Source organism: Sparus aurata, chromosome 9, assembly GCF_900880675.1.
Source record: "Sparus aurata chromosome 9, fSpaAur1.1, whole genome shotgun sequence".
Classification (NCBI taxonomy): Eukaryota; Metazoa; Chordata; class Actinopteri; order Spariformes; family Sparidae; genus Sparus; species Sparus aurata.
The window spans coordinates 7,358,286-7,380,364 of record NC_044195.1 but is presented as its reverse complement, the minus strand read 5'-3'; the positions used below and the strand labels follow the sequence as shown (position 1 = coordinate 7,380,364).

Sequence of the window (22,079 nt, the reverse complement as noted above, 5' to 3'; positions counted from 1 at the left end):
TCAGCGCGTGAGGTTCTTTCAGGTTTCCAACAACGAAGTGACATGAGATAAAAGCTGGAAGCAGAGGCTCCTCTTGTTTAATGTAAACGAGTTACAGCATCAGATTCTCCGCTCTTTAGAATAATGTGACTACAGACACGTTTAAAGGCAGACAGGACGACCATGTGGATGTTTGTGCCAGGTGTGTGTGCGCGCGTGTGTGTTTGTGTGTGTTAAAGGCAAGCTGCTCAATTCTTGGCTGCTTTAAGCGAGACAGACACAGTGTCTAATCTCTGCAGAGCTTATTTCATCACTGATTAAAAGAAAAAAAAAATTGTCTTCCTCGTGCAGTTTGGTTTTCTAAGTCCTTATCAAGGCAGCTGGCTCCTTGGTTTTGAATCCTCGTCAAGCCTACTTTTTATCCAGTGTCCTTTCGTACATCTCATTATGCAAATCTTAACGTTGTTCGTGTCGGCGCCAGTCTTGCCAGCGTACCGGCTCAGGGGCCAGCACAATTTGTGGAAAGGTTCCTTTCCAAATAAAAGAAGGAGCGGCTAAACAATTAGTTAGTTAGTCACCAGACACACAGCCGGGTCCGAAAGTCCCACGAGACCACAAGGGAGGATACATCTGTTTTGCTTTTTTGTTTCCATCGTAGCGCTAGTTTGATGATCTCAGCTTCACACTTTTAGTGAAAAGTTGAATCTTTAAAGGACGTTGCGTGACTTTTGGTACAGCGTGCACTTTGAGCAGCATGGACTCCACACGTTTGTGTAAAAAACCTGCTGACTCATGCTATGCCAGCATGATTTGACAGCGGCCGGTTTGACCTGTACTGGGAGCATGTCTCTGAAGAGTGGAGTGGTTCTCCTCCTCTGTCAGGATGGAGTCAGTTCTGTGCTCGTTTCTGACACTGATCTATCACTTGGATTCTTCAGTAAATAAGACTTTCTTCCGTCTGTCCACTGTGAAATTGTGGCATTTCTTCGCCCACCTCAACTCTTTGTCCTGGTTTTTCTAAGCCTGATGTAATGTTCTTCTGATGGCGTGCTCACTTTTGCTCTGCCTGATCATCTTTTTTGGATAAAACTGATCCAGCTTCTGCAAAGAGTCCCATGCACTGCCCCCTTAGGAACTTTAAATCCAGCCGCGATCTGACGCTCAGACTATTAGAGCCCACGATATGTAGAATAGAATAGCTCATGAAACAGCAGGATGTTTGAACCAGCCCACAGCGCAGCTATCACTGCAACAGTATGCTGAAAGATCATTCCACTTTTATTTGATAAAAACTAGGGCCGGGACTCGATGAAAAAAAATTAATCGAATTAATCAGAGGCTTTGTAATTAATTAATTGAAATTGATCGCATTTTAATCGCATATAAATATTTGACCTGAGAACAGTGAGAAGCAATTTTTTCACATGGATTTTAGTATGCCATTGAATAATGACTGAATACAGAAGCTTAAGCAACAAAACATTGTTTTTGTTTTTTCAAGACCAACAGACTAGTGCAATTTTTTTATATTTTTTGGGCCATTTATGGCTTTATTGACCGAACAGCTGAAGATATGACAGGAAACAGGGAGAGAGAGGGGGGGGGGGGTGACACGCAGCAAACGGACCCAGGCCGGGAGTCGAACCCGGGTCCGCTGCAGAGCCTCGGCACATGGGACGCGCGCGCTACCCACTGAGCTAAACGCTGCCCAGACCAGTGCAGTTTTTGCCATAAAGTGCAGCAATAGCATGCTCTTATCTACGCTGCCGTCCGTCCGCTTTTGAAAACAAAATGTCCCATCCACGGGGCCAACCAAAGCAGTCTCATCTGCTTCTTCGTTCATTGTTGTTGTCTGCAGTCATGAGCGTTAGTTGGTGCTCCAGTATAATCGGCACCCCTGAAACTCTTCCAGTGAGAAACGTTTCCGCGGTGCAAAAATAAGTGCGATTAAAATGCGTTAATTTTTTGAACGCGTTAATTTTTGTGTAATTAATTCATCGTAATTAACGCGTTAAAGTCCCAGCCCTAATAAAAACACTTCATTTATTTTCATACTCCTTTGAACAACAGGGCGATTCAGAGCGCTCTACACGAGTCATGAAGGCATGAAGACGAGACGCTGAGGAACCATAAGGCGGTGCAAAAAGACAGGGCCCATTTCTTGCAGAGAGGAAACAGTCACTGCGTGTGTGTGTGACGCAGAGGTTTCAGTGGTGTGTCTCCATGTATAATTTAGCAATTAGCAGTAAGAAGCGGAATGCTTTTTTAGAAAGTATATATTTGTTTCGGAGAGGAGAGACAGGCGGGGAGAGCAGAGGAGAGGGAGCTGCTTAAAGATTCATTTCTTTCCTTTTTCTTTGTGAAAAAAAGAAAAACAGTTTCGCTCTCCTTTCATCCGTCTGCCTGTCCTCTCGTCTCTGTCCTTCAGTCTGTCTTCGTCCGTGCGACCTTTCTAACCTCTGCACTTATGTACCTGTGTGTTTCCAGGTGAGTCAGGATGGTAAAGCCCTGCTGGACGTCCTCCAGAGGCCTCTGAGTCCCGGCAACTCTGAATCGCTGACGGCCACGGCCAATTACTCCAAAGCGGTCAGTGGGATAGCATTCCTCTCGTGGATCTCTGTTTCTTCTGCGAGCAAATTACGATAAATATTTACAAAATGAAATCCAACATGTCACTGTTAACATTTGAGTCTCGTCACAGGTCCACTGCATCCTGGACGTGGTGCACGAGGTTCTCCACCACCAGCGGCGTCTCGAGAACATTTGGCAGCACCGAAAGGTCCGACTGCACCAGAGACTGCAGCTGTGTGTGTTCCAGCAGGACGTCCAGCAGGTACACACACACACACACACACACACACACACACACACACGCCTAAAGAATACAGCAAGCAAGCGACATGAAAACAGTAGGAGTGTCCGAGCAAGAGAGGAGTCCAAAGTAAATTGGGAGAGTTCTGAGATGCGAACTGCTTCGTCCCTGCAAAAGGCCTCCGTTTTAGGAACTGAGAGAAACGACATTCTAAACTTTTATTGCCGTTTTGAGTTCACTGAAACGGGTTCATAAGAGTTATAAACACCCACAAGGTCGGAAAAGTTTGTCAAACCACAGCGGAGCATGTAATCTTGTGTATAAGCATGTAATCAAGTCAACAGACGGCAGTCAAGTGTGTGTGTGTGTGTGTGTGTGTGTGTGCGCGAGACGAACCTTGCCTAGCAGAACAGATGAGGCATGTTCATTCATCTCCGCTGTCCTCCGGTCCCGGCTAAACGCTGTAAATTCCTGAGATAAAATGCTCCGAGCGGATCTCTGCTCCGCTGGTACCGCCGCTCATATTTCACAGACGAGCAGACTGTGTGGTTTTGGAGAGGTGTCAGCACGGATTCCAGGGGTTTTTTGGGAGATATTCGGGGGCTCAAAATTTAATATCACCACTATATTTTATGAAGGTTATTTTTAACCAGCGGGGTAAATGTCACGAGCGGGGGAGGAGGAAGGTCTGTATTATTGTATTCTCTTTAATGTGATTGTGGGTGGACAGTAATGCACTAGGAATGAGGTACGACCAAATACTGCTGGCACGGCTGAAGGCCACATGTGCACGGTCTGAGTACATTAACGAGGACACAGAGTGTTGTGATTTCCAAAACAGCTAAGCCCAGGAAATGTCATCCAGCCGCAGAGATGCAGCTCCACGCTCGCAGTTACACTCCACTCGGGGCCGTCTGTAGGCAAATTAAGTAATGCATACAAGAGACTAGGGCTGCATCCAGTATTTTTCATTGTCGATTAATCCATCAGGTCTTTTCAGGATTTTGTAGCTCGTTGTGTAAAATGTCAGAAAAAGGTTGAAAATGTCGGTCACTGTTTCCAGGAGCTCGAGATGATGTCCTCAGACGTCTTGGAGTAAAAGGAAGAACTTTGTCGTTAACAGTTACACGATCACTGATCAAGGTATCTCTTTATTTTTACAGGTTCGGATTGTACTCTTATTATTTGATTTCACCAAGCAATTAGCAATGAGCGGTTGCTAATTGCATTCACCGACTGCCGAGCAACATTTTTGAAATCACACTCAAATTACCACAATAACCTCAAAACGTATTGAGAATAACCACAGCGTGATTTTAAAATGACATTCTGCTATTTTCCAGTGATCAGTTAATGAATAGCTGGTAATTTATTTAATACATTTCCTAGAATTGACTAACTGCTTCTGTCTTATGGGCTGCTGAGGGGAGGTCAGACATAAACTAGTTAAGGAAAAATACAGTGTCATGATCAGCAGAAGCTTCAAGTTTCCAAGTTTCCTGGAAATGTATTAAAGACATGACCGGCTGTTTACTTACTGCTTACTTGACAGTGGCAGATTATTCTCATTAAATTGATTTTTTCAATCTACTTGAAGGATAATTATTGTGATAATTTGGGGCCAAGTTCAAATATGTTACTTTGTAACTGCAAACTAATTACCATGGAATTTGCAGACCTGTAGAATAACTTAATTTAGTCTGAAAATAGTGTGCAGTTACCTCAACAGGTGACAATGAATCGATGGATGCTGCAGCTCTACATGAGACACATTACACAACTTGTTGATAATAGAAGAATAAAGAAAGATGTCTGTGATCATCTTAACACGTCCGTGGATGTGCACAACATATTGTGATGAAAATCTCATGTCCACATTAAGCAACATCCTTCCATAAACACAAACCCAGTTATTTCTGCTTGTGAGTGAAAATCTCAAATATTTCCAGGTATCCACCCAGAACTCAGTACCCTTTATTAATCGGTCTGCTTATAACTCAGGCAGGAACAGTAGCACAGATGTTTAAATCTGTCAGCATGTTCAGACGTTCTCCTTCACGGCTCAGTGCTCCCCCTCTTGTAGTACTACTAGGGCTGGAAGTAGTGACACGAGTGGCAGTAATACTAGGGTTAATACTGTTGATTATACTGTCTACTCTAAATACCTCTGTTTGTACCAACAGCAGCAGCAGCAGCAGCAGAAGTTGTCACAGCAGTACCAGAAGTACAAATACAGTAGCAGCATTAGTAAGGACAGCAGTGGTCCTGATGGAACTGGGAACTGTACTGTAGCAGTAGCAAGTAGCTGTAGTCTGTTACTGGTGCTCTGATATAAATCAAATATTCAAAATCTTACTTACAAAACACTAAAGCATTAACGGCAAAATTGGCTTCAAGTATTTGAAAATAAAAGCACTCATAGTGGAGCAGAACTTTCCCTCTTTGTGAAGTGGAATCTGCTCAGTGTAGATAAAAGTGCAATCAGATGTTATCGAAGTGTTCCCCTGAAATGTAGAGAAGTATAAGTATAAAGTAAAGCACAATAAACCCAGAACTGTCCAAGTAAGAAAGTTGATTTGTAAGTCTCATTCCCAACTTTCAGATGCAGTGCCGACCCGACCTACAGTCCTGTACAGTCGGTATTTGGCGAGTTGGGAGAACCAAAGCGTCAGTACTCTCTTACTCACAGGAGCTTTAAGTACAGTGATAGTTTAATTCCATAGGTCAGCAGTGGTTCAGCAGGAAAATATAGAATCTTAATCCTGCTATCACCATGGTAACCTAAATATAAATTTTGTGGCTGCATAGAGTGGTGAAGTGGGGGGGGGAAGAAGTTCTGTCTCTTATTTTGACACGGTGGACAGCTCTAAATATTAAAATACTCATGAGCATGTTGCTTTGCTGAAGGAGCCTGCTTACACCTGGCGTTAACATGCATCTTAAGGTGTCTGATCCCAGCTGGACGGCTCCAAGTGCAGGTGTGAATGCACCAGAGACACACTGAGGGACGCATTGAGACCTGTTCACTTGAGACCTGTTCACCACAGTCACCATATTAAAGCGTCAAACAACAACGAGAAGTCATGACCTCGGGTGAAATGCGCTGTCGTGTGTGAAGCACACGATTGATTTCCACTCGTGCTGACTGATTGCCCGCTTCCAATCAGGAACATGTCTGACAAACAGTTACAAATGACGCTAGTGTAAAAGGCGGAGGACACAAAATGGAGAGGCTGGTGTAAACGCGTGAAGTCGTGGATACTACAGAGCCAGGCTCAAGGGGCTTCCCCTTTCTTTTCCATGCCTCAGCCGCTGATGCTTCTTGCTCAGTTGGCTCAAAAAGCCGCAGAGAAGGGCCGACTGGTGCCAACAGTGCAGGACTGCAAAAAGTAAATCCACTGATGCTCACTGGTGACGCATGTTAATGTCTGAACAGGGCGGGGCTCAGAGGTGTGAAATGTTACCCAAAGAAAAGTATGCCACATAGTTGTTGAGTACACCCAAAATCGACCCAGATATGAAATGGGATCCACTTACCCTGTGGATTGTGAAACCCGTTGACTCAGCGGCGTGATCTTCAGCTCCCGTCTGCTGTTGGTGGCACGCGCAACAGAATTTTTACGCTCGGCTCATTCGGTGTTTCTTCGCCGAAACGCGCTTTCCCAACTTTCTATCAAAAACGCCATTATTAATCTTTTGCGCTTGACGATTCATCTGGATGAGCTTATTTATTCTCGTGCGAGCCTCTTTGTTTTTCTCCAGTTTTTTTTTTTTCTTCTTCTGGAGGACCCCGCACAAAACGGATCGCACAAACAGAATTAATTCGAAACAGGTCCGCTGTAACTGAAGTCATCATGTATGTGCTGTATGTATAAATAAGCAGCTCTTGGGAGGGAGAAATGGGGCTACGGGCAAACTGCAAATCCAGCGATGAATGCTGTGACTGCGGGCGCCACGCAAACATTTATATGTGACCCAGGAGAGAGTGTGAGAGAGTGTTTAAGAGAGGCAAGAAGACAAAGAGGGGGAGAGAGAGAGGGAGGGAGGTGGGGGGGGGCGGAGGACAGAGAGTGAAGAAGAGACTGTATCAGTAGGTTATAAATTCACTGAAAACAAAGCTTTGCCAACCGTTCTCGTCATGCATCAGCTTCTATGAGACCCCGGAGAGAGACGCGCACAGTCGCACGGAGGACGAGAGACATGCATAGAAAGTGAGAAAGGAGCGAGCGAAGAGAGCGAGCTCATACCAGTAGTCGATAAATCAGTGAGAACAGGGCTATTCCAACCAGAACTGTTATGCTGCAGGATATATGTGACCCCAGAGAGGAAGAGAGCGAGGGATGCAGAAGTAAAGGCTGTAAGAGAACATATTAGGTGTGTAGTTTTATTTGGCAGTTTGAGCTGCAAGATAGTCCAGCTGCAGTCAGCAGGCCTCGGTCTGCGTATGCTGTGACCTCCCGCTGACCTCTCTGTGGCTCCAGCTGGACTGACTACACCACACTGATGTCATGAGTTACAACACTCGCCATCCGCGCACACTTTTCCTCCAAGCCCCCAGAAAACTGCTTTGAGACGATCTGTTAGCGCATTAGGTCGCTGATTGGATGTTGGAGCAGCAGTTATTGTCAAGAAGGTGTTTCTCTTTTCTGTTTATGAACTCATTATGCAAAGAGAAAAGGAACAATGTAAGGTTGAGTGTGAAATAGTTTTTTTCTTAGTGAACATGGCTTTGATCAATAACTGAAAATGTTATAATCAATGATCTGATGATAATGTGACAAAGGCGTGTTGTACATGGTGATGCATTTACAGAGAATTATCACCCAAATCTGCAGGCTCCCTTGTCTTTATGTTGCTTTATAATGAGTTTCAACTCACTGTTTAGCTACCTAGCTGGTAACTCTACTGTTTTTGCTCACTCTCACAACATCAGGCCGTTGTTTTCAGTGACAAAGCTCCAAAAACCTGCTCAGCATTGAACAGCAGACTGATACGGCGAGCGACTAGCTGGTCAACATAGTGGAGCATTTAGCAGCTGAAGAAATGCGTCCCTCGGGAGTTGGTAGACACCAAAAACAGCTAAAAGAGACTACATTATGTACTTACATTCACCAGGTTCAGTGCTGGATGTTTTAAAAATCAGCTGTTTGCAAACAAATTCACCATATCAACTTAAAAGTGATTATACTCTATACGAGGTTCATGTCTCACAACTTGTCATTGGTGCCCCCACGCTGCCAAAAATCAATGATTTTAGATTTAAATAAATAATTTTTATCACACTGCTTTTAATGTCATAACCAGTGATGGGGAGAAATACATTTCCTAGTAACAATTTATTCTTGTAATACTCCATTACTCTGATATTCTGCAGGTCAGGCAGGTGTGGGGAGGCCGTTAGCTTCCGCCAAAAGAGGACAAATGACTCCCAATAACTCCTCCAAAGGTGTCTTATGTTGGTTATGTTGTTGCATCTCCTGGACTCGGCTTGCTAACATTAGCCAGAAGTAAGCCTGGGTTCAGAAATCACCTGGTTGGAGTATGAGTAGTAGGAATGGTTAAGTTAATAGAAATGCTGATTACTGTTCAATGCATTATGAGTAAAGGAGTAATTGATTACATTCAAGTAACTTACCTGACACGGGTCACAACATGAACCCTTCTACTGGCGAAAGCTGTGAAGTGACTGTATGTAACCCAGTTTTGCACTGGGTCAAATCAATGCATCCTTTCCTCAAGCTAAGCTAAGCTATGAACCTGCTTTATATGTTAGCTTAGCCTAGTAAATAATGTCTGACACCATGCTGCAGATTTCTAAGCCCGTTTCCACTTGGTAGAAAGTCAGCTAGTATTTAGCATCTTCTTACATCAAGTCCTGACCAACTATTTACATTCTCCAACAAGTCAAATCCAGTTTAAACATACTGAGAAACAGTTTCATATTGTGAACATAATACAGCAAATAATGCAGCACCTGTGTCGTCATTGGCTGAAAAGACTATAAAAAACAAAAAATTGTCATCCAATTGTGATCCACAGTGACAGATCTGAGAGCTGCTAATAATATCTGATGAAGATAATGATCATGATGGTGGAACAAGTACCAACAGTGTATCAAATCCAGTCAACAACAAGGCAGTAGATGGTGCCTGGCAGTCGTCTGCCGACAACATCAATACACGTCAACATCGCCCTCCAGTCGTCTAATGGTACAGAATATTCACCACCCCGTTCTCCTCAGCTGCAGTGACCTACATTTCCCACGCAGATCATGAAGGTTTCATCTGTGCCATTCTTAATTCATGAGCTCTGAGACCATTTTGTAGTGCTGATCTGTGCGTGCACTGTCAGAACAAAGGGTGCGGCGCCGGGAACAGAGGGTTCTGCATTTGACCTTTAATCCTGAGCGAGTGTTAGGAGGTGCCGCCAAGCTTATCGTTGTGCTCTCTCTCCTCCAGGTGATGGACTGGATAGAGAACCACGGCGAGGCTTTCCTCAGCAAACACACCGGCGTCGGGAAATCCCTCCACAGAGCCCGAGCCCTGCAGAAAAGACACGACGACTTTGAAGACGTGGCCCAGGTGAGTCTTTATGTCTTCACACTGCGAGGGAGATCCACGTCTGAGTCCCCAAAAAGGTCTGCTATCACCGTGCAAAAGATGAAGTTAGTAGTTTGTTTTTTATCAAGCGTTTACTCTCTTGCCCTGCAAACATCTGTAAGCAATCTGCCCTGATTAATACCAAATTTTCAAAAACCACAATGCCTGCTGGTGGCAGGAAGCATGAAGACATGCCTCTACATAACCATATACGGTCACAAGCCTTTCCTGAAAGATCTGCAGAAGCTCTTATTCATTCCCGAATTTCAGTCTTTCAGGGAAAAAAAAAAACACTGGAACCGAAGTTTCGCTCGTAAAGATGAAAACAAAACGACGAAACTGGAACTGAACCAGTTCAACATGTTTCGTTGTTGCCTACAATACAGCGCTTAGAATTACCAAGACCTGGGTGACTGAGAACCTTCATCCACAGCTCCATATTCACTCGAAGCTCTCTGATGTGGATGGGATGTCACAAAAGCATGTGATGTTCTCTGAAGATGTCAGTTGTCTGATTTGTTTAGTGCTAAAGTCAAGTAAATACTTGTTGAGTGTGTGTCAGAGCAGTGCTTTGGACTCTAAACAAACAGAAAAAAGTTCAGACAACATCGTATGTGTTCAGAATTCTCAGATCCTGACTGACCTGCTGCGTTTAAAAAGACTGAACACACACACACACACAAGCACACACACGCGAGCACACACACACAAGCACACACACACACAGCCTGCTTGTCTGCATAGTGTCAAGACATATTGGCATCCATTGTATAGGCGTTCATTTTCTTCTTTTGTCCTCCTTTGGGCTTTCTTTCTTTCTTTCTTTCTTTCTTTCTTTCTTTCTGTCATTTTCTCTACTACTTTGCAAGCTCACCTGAGCGAAAAAATTGGTATTCCGAAGAGAGGCTTTCGCAACAATATACATTATTTACTTGTCATTAGGTGAATTATATTTATTAAAAACTGCTTTCTAGTTCCTGGCAAAACTCATGCTTTTGTCATATAACAGTAAGACAGGCGCTGGTCAGTCCATGGCCACTGATAAGTCATGTACTGCTTTAATCAGAGGTGCTTCAATAAAGAGGTAATCCTATAAAAGAACAAGTGTTAATCCTATAACGATTGTGTAGTAGTGTAATCTGATGTTTACACTTTGGATTAGGATTAACCTTCATAACCTGCTGTGGATCAGTATTATAAGGGTCACACACTCTTTCTTTCTTTCTTTCTTTCTTTCTTTCTTTCTTTCTTTTCTTTCATTTGTGTTTTGCTTGTGAAAACCTCCACTCCAACAATACAACACGAAGTCATTTAGTGCACATTCAAGACGCGCATCTGAATTGATTATGTAAGTTTCTCCACATTACACTTTCACAGCCTCCGGCATACATACAGTGAAGTGTAGAACAGCTCAGCTGGGGTCAGGCTGTTAGATTTTCTAAAGAGATTGAAGACAACATTAGTGCGGTCATTGTAAATTGATGAGATTTCCACAGAATGGAAAACAGCCGTGTTTGGAAATGTAATCAGAACTGAAATGTGGAGGTTGTTCTTGTGTTGCTGCAGGGTTTGTGGGTCACAGCTCGAGCTGCTGCAGGTCAATGTTAGGCATTTAGGCAGTGTTATTAAGTGATGATTGCTGCTTTTATAGAATAGTGATAGTGATAGTTACTGGATTGTTCATAGTGCTTTTTGTTTCGGTGTTTAAGCCGGTTGTTATCGCATCACCGGGTGGCTGCTACGGTACTGTATGGTTTTAAGGAGAGTTTTAGTTGTTTGCCATGTTGGCGAGGGAGAACAGCAAGGTTGGTGAAATGTACTGTCTGTCTGTAGTATTCACGAAGCTAGCGCTAGCTGTAAGAGTGGTCGCAAAGACCTTTTAGGCAGGTGTTGCCAATTGGCAGCCAGTTTAGCAAAGTTCCCCAGCAGCTATTTTGGGCTAACAATACCAGGCCCCAGGACATAAAAACTTAAAGTACAGAATCATCGGTCAAATGTGACATAGAAAAAAAAAGAAATGTATTAATTTGGTTCTAAGTGCTGTATCGTATGCAACTGGACTTGTTTCAGTTTCTCGAAGACGTTTCAGATCTCATCCAAGAGGCTTCTTCAACATTACGTATCATCCACCTACAATGCAGTACTGAGTTCTTCCCCCAGAAGGCTTAACAACCATTCACACCTGGGCTCACCTAGCCCAAAAGCCGGTTAGGTCAAAGACCCACAAGTGGCCCTAACGACTCTGTAGGGACACTCCCACACAGAGTATAAAAGCCTGCAGCTCCCCTACAGTCACTTAGAACTGAAGACAAGAGGTGATACATCCTTAAGAAACTGAAACATGTGAAAAACTGAAAATTATGTTTTCAATAAAGCATTGTGGGAAAAAAAAAATCTCTGGTCGCTAAATATACTGCGGTCAAGCCAGCCGTGGGTCGCGTTTGCGTGGTCACATGAGCCACACCTTTTTTTCCAGTGCGCAAATGCACTAACATTTACGGTAATCGTACTGAACCCGCTCTGACTGTGGGTCAAAGCGTGGCCACACAGCAGAATTGTACCGTGGGAAATGGTATAATGACAATGGAAAATGGAAATTAGATTCATTATTTAGTTTTTGGTTTCCTTGTTTATTATATTTTGCATTTTGGGCTGAAAATAGGAAAACAAACACCAGTTTTCACTGTTTGGTGCATACAGAAAAACGAAATATTGAGTCATTTTTTTTCATTTTTCGTTTGCCAGATCAAATGGAATAACTGAATGATCAGGATGATACACGGACCCTGATTCAGTTAGGTGAACAGAGATTCAACACGATTAATTTCTTTCGCGAGCTGATCAGCTGAGGATTTTTCAGATAGTTTAATGTGTTTTTTTGTGCGTGACGTTTATAAATGAAGTTGTCTTTTACAGATTTACTTATCAACTTTTTATTTACCATTTCATTCATTCATTCATTCGTTTTGCTCCTGAAAACGTCAGCTTTGGCCTTCCATATTCAGGTGACAGGGACGATTCTTCTTTCCTGTCTTCTCCCTTCTTTAATCCCCACCCTCAACCAAACCAGTCATGCAGCGAAGCGTAATAATCTCATGTAAATTATAATCTTTATCTTCAGACTAATCCCTCTAACATGTGAAATATCCAGACTGTTAGCTTTCACCCAAATACCCTAATTCGTTTTCTTGAATAATTGGGATCATAATGTAATACTTATTCCTAGTATAGTACCACACCCCCTACCTCCAGCTACCCCGAAATATCTCAGATGTAATACATTTCCTGAAGTAAAGTATTCCAGTCATAATCTCTCATACTTACCAGAATAGACAGACACTAATCCATTCTGTCCCCCTGATGAATGCAGAGAGCTTTAACATTCAGACTGGATTCACTCGTGTTTTTTTGTTTTTTTTCTGGCCGATAGAGGTGGAAACAGGAAACACTGCTGATTTACAGAAACTGGAATTAATATTTCAGTATAACACTGATCCGACTGACTGTGTTTGCGTGTGGCTGGTGTTATCCCCGTCGAGCAGTGGTGTTTAGGTGTGACTCTGATTAAACTAGGTCAGAAGCAACGCCTCAGAGGTCAAGACCTCAAACAATGGCCACGACTGTCAGTGTTGGTGATACTGTAAAAGCTGGTGTGACAGTGGTGATGCAAAATTTAAGAAAAGTATTATGAAACACATTAAAATCAACATTGAAATAGGGCAGCTATGAAGATATAAACAATTCATATATCAGCCAGTGGAGCAGCTACAAAGACGTCATGTGGTCATGAACTTTAGAAGTTCTGTTCTCGGCAACCTTCTACTCTTCTCCAGTTTATGGACCAAATACGGTGTTACCCATGTTCTTTATTGGACACTCCTTAACCCATCAACAACTGGCCTGAAGCCATGTGAACACATACATAACCCGCCCTTTGTAGGAGCTCCATATAAAGTATGTGCACTTAATGTTTTCGGGTTGTCCATCCCATTCTTGTGAACGCAATGTGTCAAGGACACCTGGAGGGGAACTCCTTCAAATTTTGTACAGATGTCCACCTGGACTCGAGCCGATTAGAATCTGATGGCCAAAAGGTCAGAGGTCAAGGTTGCGGTGACCTCACAAAACACATTTTTGGCCATAACTCAAGAACTCATGCAATATATTCCGATGACCTTTAACAAAAATAGATAATTGGATAAAATGATGACATTATGACATTTTATATCCAAAAGGTGAAAGGTCAACTTAACTGTGACATCATGTTGGGTTGTATACAAGGTGGCAGTTTGAGTTTTTTTTTACATTCTATGATTTTTTTTTTATCTTCATATTTCCCCAAATGAAAATGCTGTTACACCCACCATTGAGGTTGTGTTGTTGCCTGTGTCTGCTTGTTCGCTATCTGTGTGTTGGTCGGTTTGTCAGCAGGATGGCACAAAAACTACAAAACAGATTTATGGATCTGGATAAAGGGACAGATCCAGAGTAGTTTTCTTGCTTTCTTTAACATTATGAGATACTGTAGGCTTTTTTTTTCAGGCATTCAGATGACAATGGGATCTGGCAGATTTAAAGATGATTTCTTTCATATTGGATTAGGCTAGATTGAATGTAAGGGGGGGGGGGGGCTGGGCTTTGGCGGAGGTCTATTTTCTACTGTGTGCCATTGTAGTTTGTAATGTGTTTTGTGATTACCCTGATGACGTCACCGAGCTGAAACATGTTGGTCTTATCCTAAAGTTGATCATTCTACTACAAGCGTTGCCGGAGTTTTTACCTCGCTCGACCTTGTCCTCTCCGTGCACCCTGGAAGTGGGTGAAGTTGTGCCAAAAAGCCTCTACCCTGCTAATGCATGACAAGCAGCCATGTAGCAAGAGGTAGAGTCAAGGGTCAGTGTTCAGCAATAATGATTAATAATTAATGAGTCTTAAAGTGCGTAGTGGGTGCGACTGGTGGCAGACCAGTCTGTGTGGAGGTTAACCACAGGGAGGGATCTGAGGGCAACTGGAGTTTAGTGGGTAAACAGCCTCGTGCAAAAAGGTTGCTTTCTGCCATAGGACAGCCATTGGACCGCCTTGTGAAGGACAGTGTAGAGGTGGAGCACTTGCTGATCATACAGTGGAATCAGAGAATGAAGGGGCTGGTCTATGATTTTGGAGCAGGCGTTCACGATGGTCTGGACAAGCTGCTTGTTTCGTATTCCCCGGTTCCTCCGTGTGTTATAGCTGGAGTCCACAAACATCTCCATGGTCTTGTTGACCTTAAGCTCCAAGCAGGAGCTGTCACACAAATCCACTAATTGTGATTGCGATTGTGATGGAGGTGTAAATACATCTGGTGTAATGACATGTGAAGAAGATTCTTGGCATTACCAAGCCCAGTATTTTCTATTTTGACACTCCTCGGAGTGTATTATCACACTCACTTACATACCACAGCACTAGTGAAAGGACCAAACTGTGCTGAAATCTTTATACATTTCTTAAAGTTTGTTTGTTGTCACTTTGCCATAGTTACAGTCTGTTTCCATTTTGAAAGATGGCTGGTAATGTGGCGTGAAAAAAGGAGAAACTGTTGCCAATCACAAATAAGGCCATGAAATGAGCTTAAACTAGTACAAATATTGTATATATATAGATCTAATATTGTTATTAGCATTATTTATAATATCATTATTATACATTTTCATATATGTGATGTCCTCCTGATCCTTTCAGAACACATACACAAATGCAGACAAGCTGCTGGAGGCAGCTGAGCAGCTGGCTCAAACCGGAGAGTGCGACCCTGAGGAGATCTATAAGGCCGCCAGGCACCTCGAGGTCCGAATCCAGGACTTTGTCCGACGAGTCGAACACAGGAAGCTGCTGCTGGACATGTCTGTCTCCTTCCACACGCACACCAAAGAGGTGGGACTCACAAACATTCTCAGATATCCTGCTGCTGCCTGTGGTTTTTACCTAAATGAATGATAGGTTAAATCACTAACCACACAGATATTGATGTGTGATAAGTGTGTAATTGCAGGGTTTGTCCCTTTAGGATCGCTACAACCAATCAGCAGTCTGTCATGTTGTTGTCAGTGCTGTCTTCTGTTTCTAGTGTTTTCAGATGGAGCAGTGTTAAGGTGGTCCAATAAAAGGAAAAGTGTGTGCTAATGGATTGATCATACATGTGCTAACCTGTCTGTTCGCCTGTGTGTCCGTCTGTGTGTCCAGCTGTGGTCGTGGATGGAGGAGCTGCAGAAGCAGCTGTTGGACGACGTGCTCTGTGATTCGGTGGATTCGGTTCAGACCCTGATCCAGCAGTTTCAACAGCAGCAGACGGCCACACTGGAGGCGACGCTCAATGTGATTAAAGAGGGAGAGGAATTAATACAGCAGCTCAGGTAGTCATAACATTTGTGTTATTATTCATGGTGGCGTTTGAGTGGGAGAGAAATGAAATGCAGAGGCTCCAGTAATTATATTAATATTTATAATGTTATTAAATAGAGAGGATGATTTGTACAGAAGCTCAGGTTCTAATATTCATACCTGAGATTTTTTTTTAAAATTCACACAGCCACTCAGATAAGAATATGTATTACCATATTGGCTCCGGTACAGTTTTTTTTTTTCTCCATCTCTCTGTTTATGTGTGTAGAGGAAAATAACATCTTGCTAGTGGTGGGGACCAATATGTTGTAACGCCTCCCTCTGTCTCTCTTCCCACAGGGACGCAGCCATGTCGACCAATAAGACGCCCCATTGCAGTTCCATCGCACACATCCAGGGGGTGCTGCAGCAGCTGGACGAGGCTCAGGGCCAGATGGAGGAGCTGTTCCACGAACGCAAAATCAAGCTGGACATCTTTCTCCAGCTACGCATATTTGAGCAGTATACCATTGAGGTGAGAGAGCAGGTTTGTTTTCGGGGAAATGACAGGTACTGGCTTTTGTCCTGACAGTCACAGTTGCTGCTTTTGCAGGGCAGCTCACTGACGGATACACGAGGTGCTGCGGAGTACAGCAGAGTGCTGCTCTAGGCCCCCTGCTGCTCTCTGAGGGCCTTCAAACTTAACGAGAAACACCACTGACGGGGGGGGCACACACTGATCAAAAGTTTCATCGCCTCACATTGCTTCACATCTTCTCTCACACACACAAAGTGCTGCAACGCTTATGCAGGGTTCAGAAGACATGATATCAACTCGGCAGACTCAGACCATCTGGAATAGAAATGGGCATCAGGACGGACAACTGATGTAATCCCATGTAATGTTTTATAGTGGACGACGACCGATTCTGCGTCTGGGAAACTTCACAATGTCCTGATAAGGAGATGGGCCTGTCAGATTTTTTTTTTTTTTGCCCATAAAGAGCTTTCTCCTGCACAGGACTGTGAGCATTGTAAGAGGTGAAAGTGAAAGAGGGCTGTTGTTGCTGAAAGAAGAAAATAACAACCTCTTTTTATAACCAAATAAGACAAGAGAAAGAAGAACAAAAAGCAGCAGCCACTGACTGCTGGAGTGCTGTGTTGTCAGCATGGCTGCAACTTATAATTATTTCCATTGTAAGTTGACATGCTGGTGATTTGTATGATTGATCAATTAGTCATTTCATGTAGAAAACGCCCACATTTTTTGGAAAACTCAAATAGAAGTTCCCAGAACTCAAAGTGGAATCTTTAGATTTTAGAACAGCCTAAAACCCAACGACTCTGCGTTAGGTATTATACATTTCAAGGAATACCTGTAAATCCAGACATTCAAGAAGCCAGGGTGTTTTTTAATCATCCAGTGAATTTATCAGCTAATCCTTGCAGCTCGTGTTACTGACTGTGTCTCCATGTGGCATCTTCTGATCCCATGTTTCCTCCGTCCCTGCAGGTCACGGCGGAGCTGGACGCCTGGAACGAGGATCTGTCCCGTCAGCTGAGCGATGCCAGCCGCTCGGGGGGCAGCAGCGGCAGCAGCACCGGGGGAGGCGGCGCCTCCTCTGGCGGCGCGGAGGACATCGGCCTGGCGGAGCAGCGCCTGAAAAGACACGCAGAGAGGAAGGTGGCCATGAACAACATGACGTACGAAGTGATGCAGCAGGGTCAGGACCTGCACCAGTACATCATGGAGGTCCAGGCTTCAGGTGAAGTTCGCACATCCTTGTCAGAATATAAAAAAAGGTCGACAAAATGAAAAGAGACGGAAGGAGGAATATAGAAAAGACAGAAACGAAGGACAGAGACTTCCTGTTTTGTGCCGTGAAGTGCGTTTCTGTGTCGTACGCTGCCGGCTCAGATCTGCATTCGTATTCTTCATCGCTTTCCAGGGTGCATTAGCATTCCCCTTATAGCCTCACACCTCACATGTGATGATGTGTGTCCCTGCCGCCCTCTGAATGTGGCTGAGCAGGCTCACATGTGGATTTGCAGCTGGCCGCTCTACAGTGGAGGAAAGATGCTTAGGCAGTCATGGTGCTGTGATCCCAAAGAAAAGCATGTTGTGTGGAACAGGCAGAGAATTAGGTTAAAAAACCGTCACAGCACAATCCTCTTACTGCGTGTGTGTGTGTGTGTGTATGTTTGTGTATTTGCGGAGGTCATGGCCGCTGTCACTGGGCCCCCCCGCAGTGATAAATCTCTCTCACCCACCACACACACACACACGCACAATCGCACACACAATGTCTTTCAAAGGCACTGGTGTTGTAGGGCATTAATTGTTAGCTGATGCTGCAGACTTTTCTGGGTTGAATTGTAAAATTAAAGGAATAGTTCAGTGTTTTGGGTGTATAATTAGTTTCTGTCTTGGACCAGGTTCCTCACTGGCAACCCACACAGCTGGTGTTGCGACATGTTCAGCCTGGCGCAGCATTAAGACTGGCGATACGGTGGACACAGCTGTCTCGCTCTGTGCACAGCTAAAAAGTACACCCACACATAGAGAGTGACGTAAAAGTGACGTAAAAGTTTGTTATTGTATGTGGCTCCAGATTTAACTGATTGAAGGGGACGGCGTTTTGTCAGAGATAAAGTATGTACACAGTGCAAAGTGTGTGCGTGGGTGTGTGTGTGTATTACTCAAGTTGTGGTTACATAAGTTCACATTTACAAATTACATTTGAGGTTATCGTCCAGAAAAGGCTCCAGGAAATAAAACTTAATCTAAGATGTGTCCCCTAAAGTGACAGAAACATGACTGTGTGTGTGTGTGTGTGTGTGTGTGTGTGTGTGTGTGTGTGTGTGTGTGTGTGTGTGTGTGTTTGCAGGGATTGAGCTGACAGGGGAGAAGGACATGGACTTGGCCTCTCAGGTTCAGGAGCTGTTGGAGTTCCTCCATGAGAAGCAGCAGGAGGTGGAGCTCAACGCGCAGCACACGCACACTCGGCTGGAGCAGACACTGCAGCTGCGCCACCTACAGGCCGAGGTCAAACAGGTGAGCGCTCCGACACCAGGCGCTGAGGAGACTGAAGCAATCAAGTTCACTCGGAATCTTTTAAGATGTTTTTTTTTTAAATGGTGTTGTATTTGCAGCATGTGTTTTTGTTAATTGGCTTTGCACGCACGTCTTGAGCTGCAGCGCGCTGAGCACCATGCAGAGTAGAGGCGTGGAAAAGTCGGGAGATCTCGGGCTCCATGTGTCAAGAATGAGCGTGCTGAGAAGCGCAAATTGGAGACCTACACTGAGCGTGACTTCTGCCTTACAACAATTACTAATCGCGTTGGCCATTTTTCACCTGAAGCCAACATGTGCAGCCGTGAATAATAACGGTTACAAGCAAGCCCAGCTAATCAGCCGAGAACTGAGGAGGTGCTGTCAACGTTGCCGTCCAACTCTGAGAGAGGTGTGTGCAGCAGAGTCAGTAGATGCCTCATCTTCAAGCTGCCATGTGAAAATAATATGAATGTAGATTACTACTAAACTTGTAAGGCACTGCACATGATGAAAAGTAGCCATGTGATGTAATCATTGAGGACGCCTTACACTATCAAGATGCATCTCGATTGTATCCAGAAATCCTTTTGCATTCCACTCGTTGACAGCTGGATCGTAATCGAACCTTGAGGCCAGTGAGGATTCACTCCTCTAATGCAAAAAAGCTTCATGCAACCTCTTGTTCTATATGCAGTCGTACTCTCCAGCATCTGTTTCCATACTAGCGTGTGTGAAATTGTTTGAATTCCACTTTAAGCAAACTCAATTTATCCACAAAATATCAAAAGCATTGTTCTGATCCAGAGCCAGCGCAGACTAGAAGAGTAAATCCTAAAAAGGAAATGATACGGTGCCTCGGTGGAGTAAGGTGAACGGGCTCTTATTATTAGAAACAAAGGAAATAAACTGAAAATCTCATTTTGGAGACTGATGTTGGGGGGATGACAAGAACAACACCCCGCTCTTCCTCCTGGTCAAAGCAAAGATGTTTTATGTGAAGAAGCTCCTGCAGATGTGAATGTGAACGTACTGTGTGTCGAGACAGGAAGTGCGCTGCTGCTGCAGATGGATACAGCTGAATAATTTATGAGCTTTATGGCAATGTGCTAATAACACACACAAACACACACACACACACACCCCCTACTGATTCACTCTCAGCCTTGTGTTCTGGCCATGGACCTACTACGAATAAATCCAGTACAGTGAAGTGCACAACTCAGTAACAACAACTGTGGGGTTGCCATAGTATATAGTATATACTGTACATACATTTAGATTGATGTAGCCTTTAAACTAGCTTTACTTGTCCTTTTATTATAACAGTTCATACTTAAGTACGTAAATATCAGATCCTTCAAGACTTTTACCCAAATACTCACATGCTTTACTTTAACAAAATATTTCTGAATATTTTAGCATGATATGTTACTGCTACTGGAAAACATAACATAACACAGCTAAAACAATTCTTGACTGGTAGTTTTTTTTTAATTGACCAGTAAATGTAAACCATGCCGTTGTAATAGAAGCCGTAGATACAGGGTTCGTACGGATGCTTGAAATCCTTGAAAGTGCTTGAATGTCAATGTTGTGTTTTCAAGGTCTGAAAAGTGCTTGGATTTTAGTTTAAGTGCTTGAAAGTGCTTGACATTATGACTCTGTGTCTTTCACAAAATTGGGATCAGACTGGATAATTAATTTCTGAAGTTTTTGCTATTATAAAATATAATTTTAGATGTTTACAGCATGATACAATGTACATAACTGTGATAAAAAGTGAAGGAAAAAAATCACAAGTATATATATTCCCTTAGATACGTATTTCACCCCAGCAATAAGGTGCTGGAAAATCTTAAAAATGACCCTTAAAAGTGCTTGAAAAGTGCTTGAATTTGACCTTGAAAAAAGTGTACGAACCCTGTAGATAGTTTGCTGTCAGGGACTTCATTTACCATGAAGCAGTAGACAAGTGATGTCAGTGTCAGTGAAGGTATCACAGGTCGGCCCGTTTTTAAAAAAAAATGAATTTTAGCGACATTCTACACAAAGTTTTGCTGCTCTTCTTCTTCTGCTTCTGTATTTCTGGCAGTCTGTGCTGCCATCTGCTGCACGTTAATCAAACAGCCATTCCAGACAAAGTTCTGTTTTGTAGAGAAAGTCCAAAACCATGTTGTACTCATACTGCTTATAAACAAACTGTTGTTCATGTGCATTTCATCAACACCTGTCAGACAGTTTGGAACATTCCTCCTCTTAGACTGCACCACATGTATGCTCTTCAAAAAGGAAGCTAGATTCTGAAGCTCAAGATGAAATCTGAAGCCCACATATGGTATTCTACCTAAATCTAAAATTCTACTCTAAAACTGTAAAACACATTCATCATCATACATTTGTACTACTAAAACCTGCACAATGCTAAGCTCTGCGGCCATGTCATTGATGCCTTTTACAACAGTGTATCATTCCACTTCTTTACACTATACTTACATATTTAAACCATGCGTACATGCACATAAGTATCTCCTAACTTTCATGGTCCACTCCACATGTGTGTTGGGGCAGACTTAAAAATTCTCAAATCTGCGTCTGACATGGTTTCGGATGAAACGGGTATAATTTGTTAGCTGTAATCATTGAAATGTTGAATGGCACCTTTTCCGTCACCGTAACGAGAAAATCCAGAATATATGAATATGCACACTTTTTTTTTTTACATATCCAAAATGTAACTGCCAGACACAAGAGGTGTTCTACCTCACAGTGGTGTGTGTGCACTGGAAGCTTCAGGTTTCGACATCACACCTGTGCCTGCTGAATATGGGACCACAGTTGCTTTCCAAATTATCTGTGATGTCACAAATCAGTGTCAAACCCTGCACACGCATCATTCTACACAGTGGAGCTCAGACATTCAACTGTGGGAAGAAGAAGAAGAAGAACCCATCGGTGACTGGAGGAGGACTTTCAGATGTGCAGTCTTGCGCTGTCTCACAGTCTTGCTTCTCTCCATCCGTCTTCTCTAGGTGTTGGGCTGGATCCGTAATGGTGAGTCCATGTTGAATGCCAGCATGGTGAACGCCAGCTCTCTGTCTGAGGCCGAGCAGCTGCAGAGGGAGCATGAACAGTTCCAGATGGCTATAGAGGTACACGCTCGCTCGCTCACACACACGTCCTAATTATTGCCGCTCGAACCAGGCTCACTGTGCTTTAGTAATAATTATTTCAGTATGCATGGGTTTGAATAGAAGCAGATGAGTGCGCACGCTGA

The 22,079-nt window shown here is 43.5% G+C and overlaps 1 protein-coding gene across 2 annotated transcripts in view; it reads left to right on the top strand.

Annotated features, from left to right (window-relative positions):
- The window catches only part of kalrna (kalirin RhoGEF kinase a), a 155,928-nt gene that overhangs the window by 59,382 nt on the left and 74,467 nt on the right, over nucleotides 1-22,079 (top strand). For both annotated transcript variants that reach the window (XM_030427283.1, XM_030427284.1), the window contains exons 12-20: nucleotides 2,467-2,565; nucleotides 2,681-2,812; nucleotides 9,250-9,372; nucleotides 15,112-15,303; nucleotides 15,613-15,782; nucleotides 16,111-16,285; nucleotides 17,264-17,516; nucleotides 18,639-18,805; nucleotides 21,835-21,954. In XM_030427283.1, coding sequence (XP_030283143.1) covers nucleotides 2,467-2,565; nucleotides 2,681-2,812; nucleotides 9,250-9,372; nucleotides 15,112-15,303; nucleotides 15,613-15,782; nucleotides 16,111-16,285; nucleotides 17,264-17,516; nucleotides 18,639-18,805; nucleotides 21,835-21,954 — 1,431 coding nt within the window. The remainder of the gene's footprint in view (nucleotides 1-2,466; nucleotides 2,566-2,680; nucleotides 2,813-9,249; nucleotides 9,373-15,111; nucleotides 15,304-15,612; nucleotides 15,783-16,110; nucleotides 16,286-17,263; nucleotides 17,517-18,638; nucleotides 18,806-21,834; nucleotides 21,955-22,079) is intronic.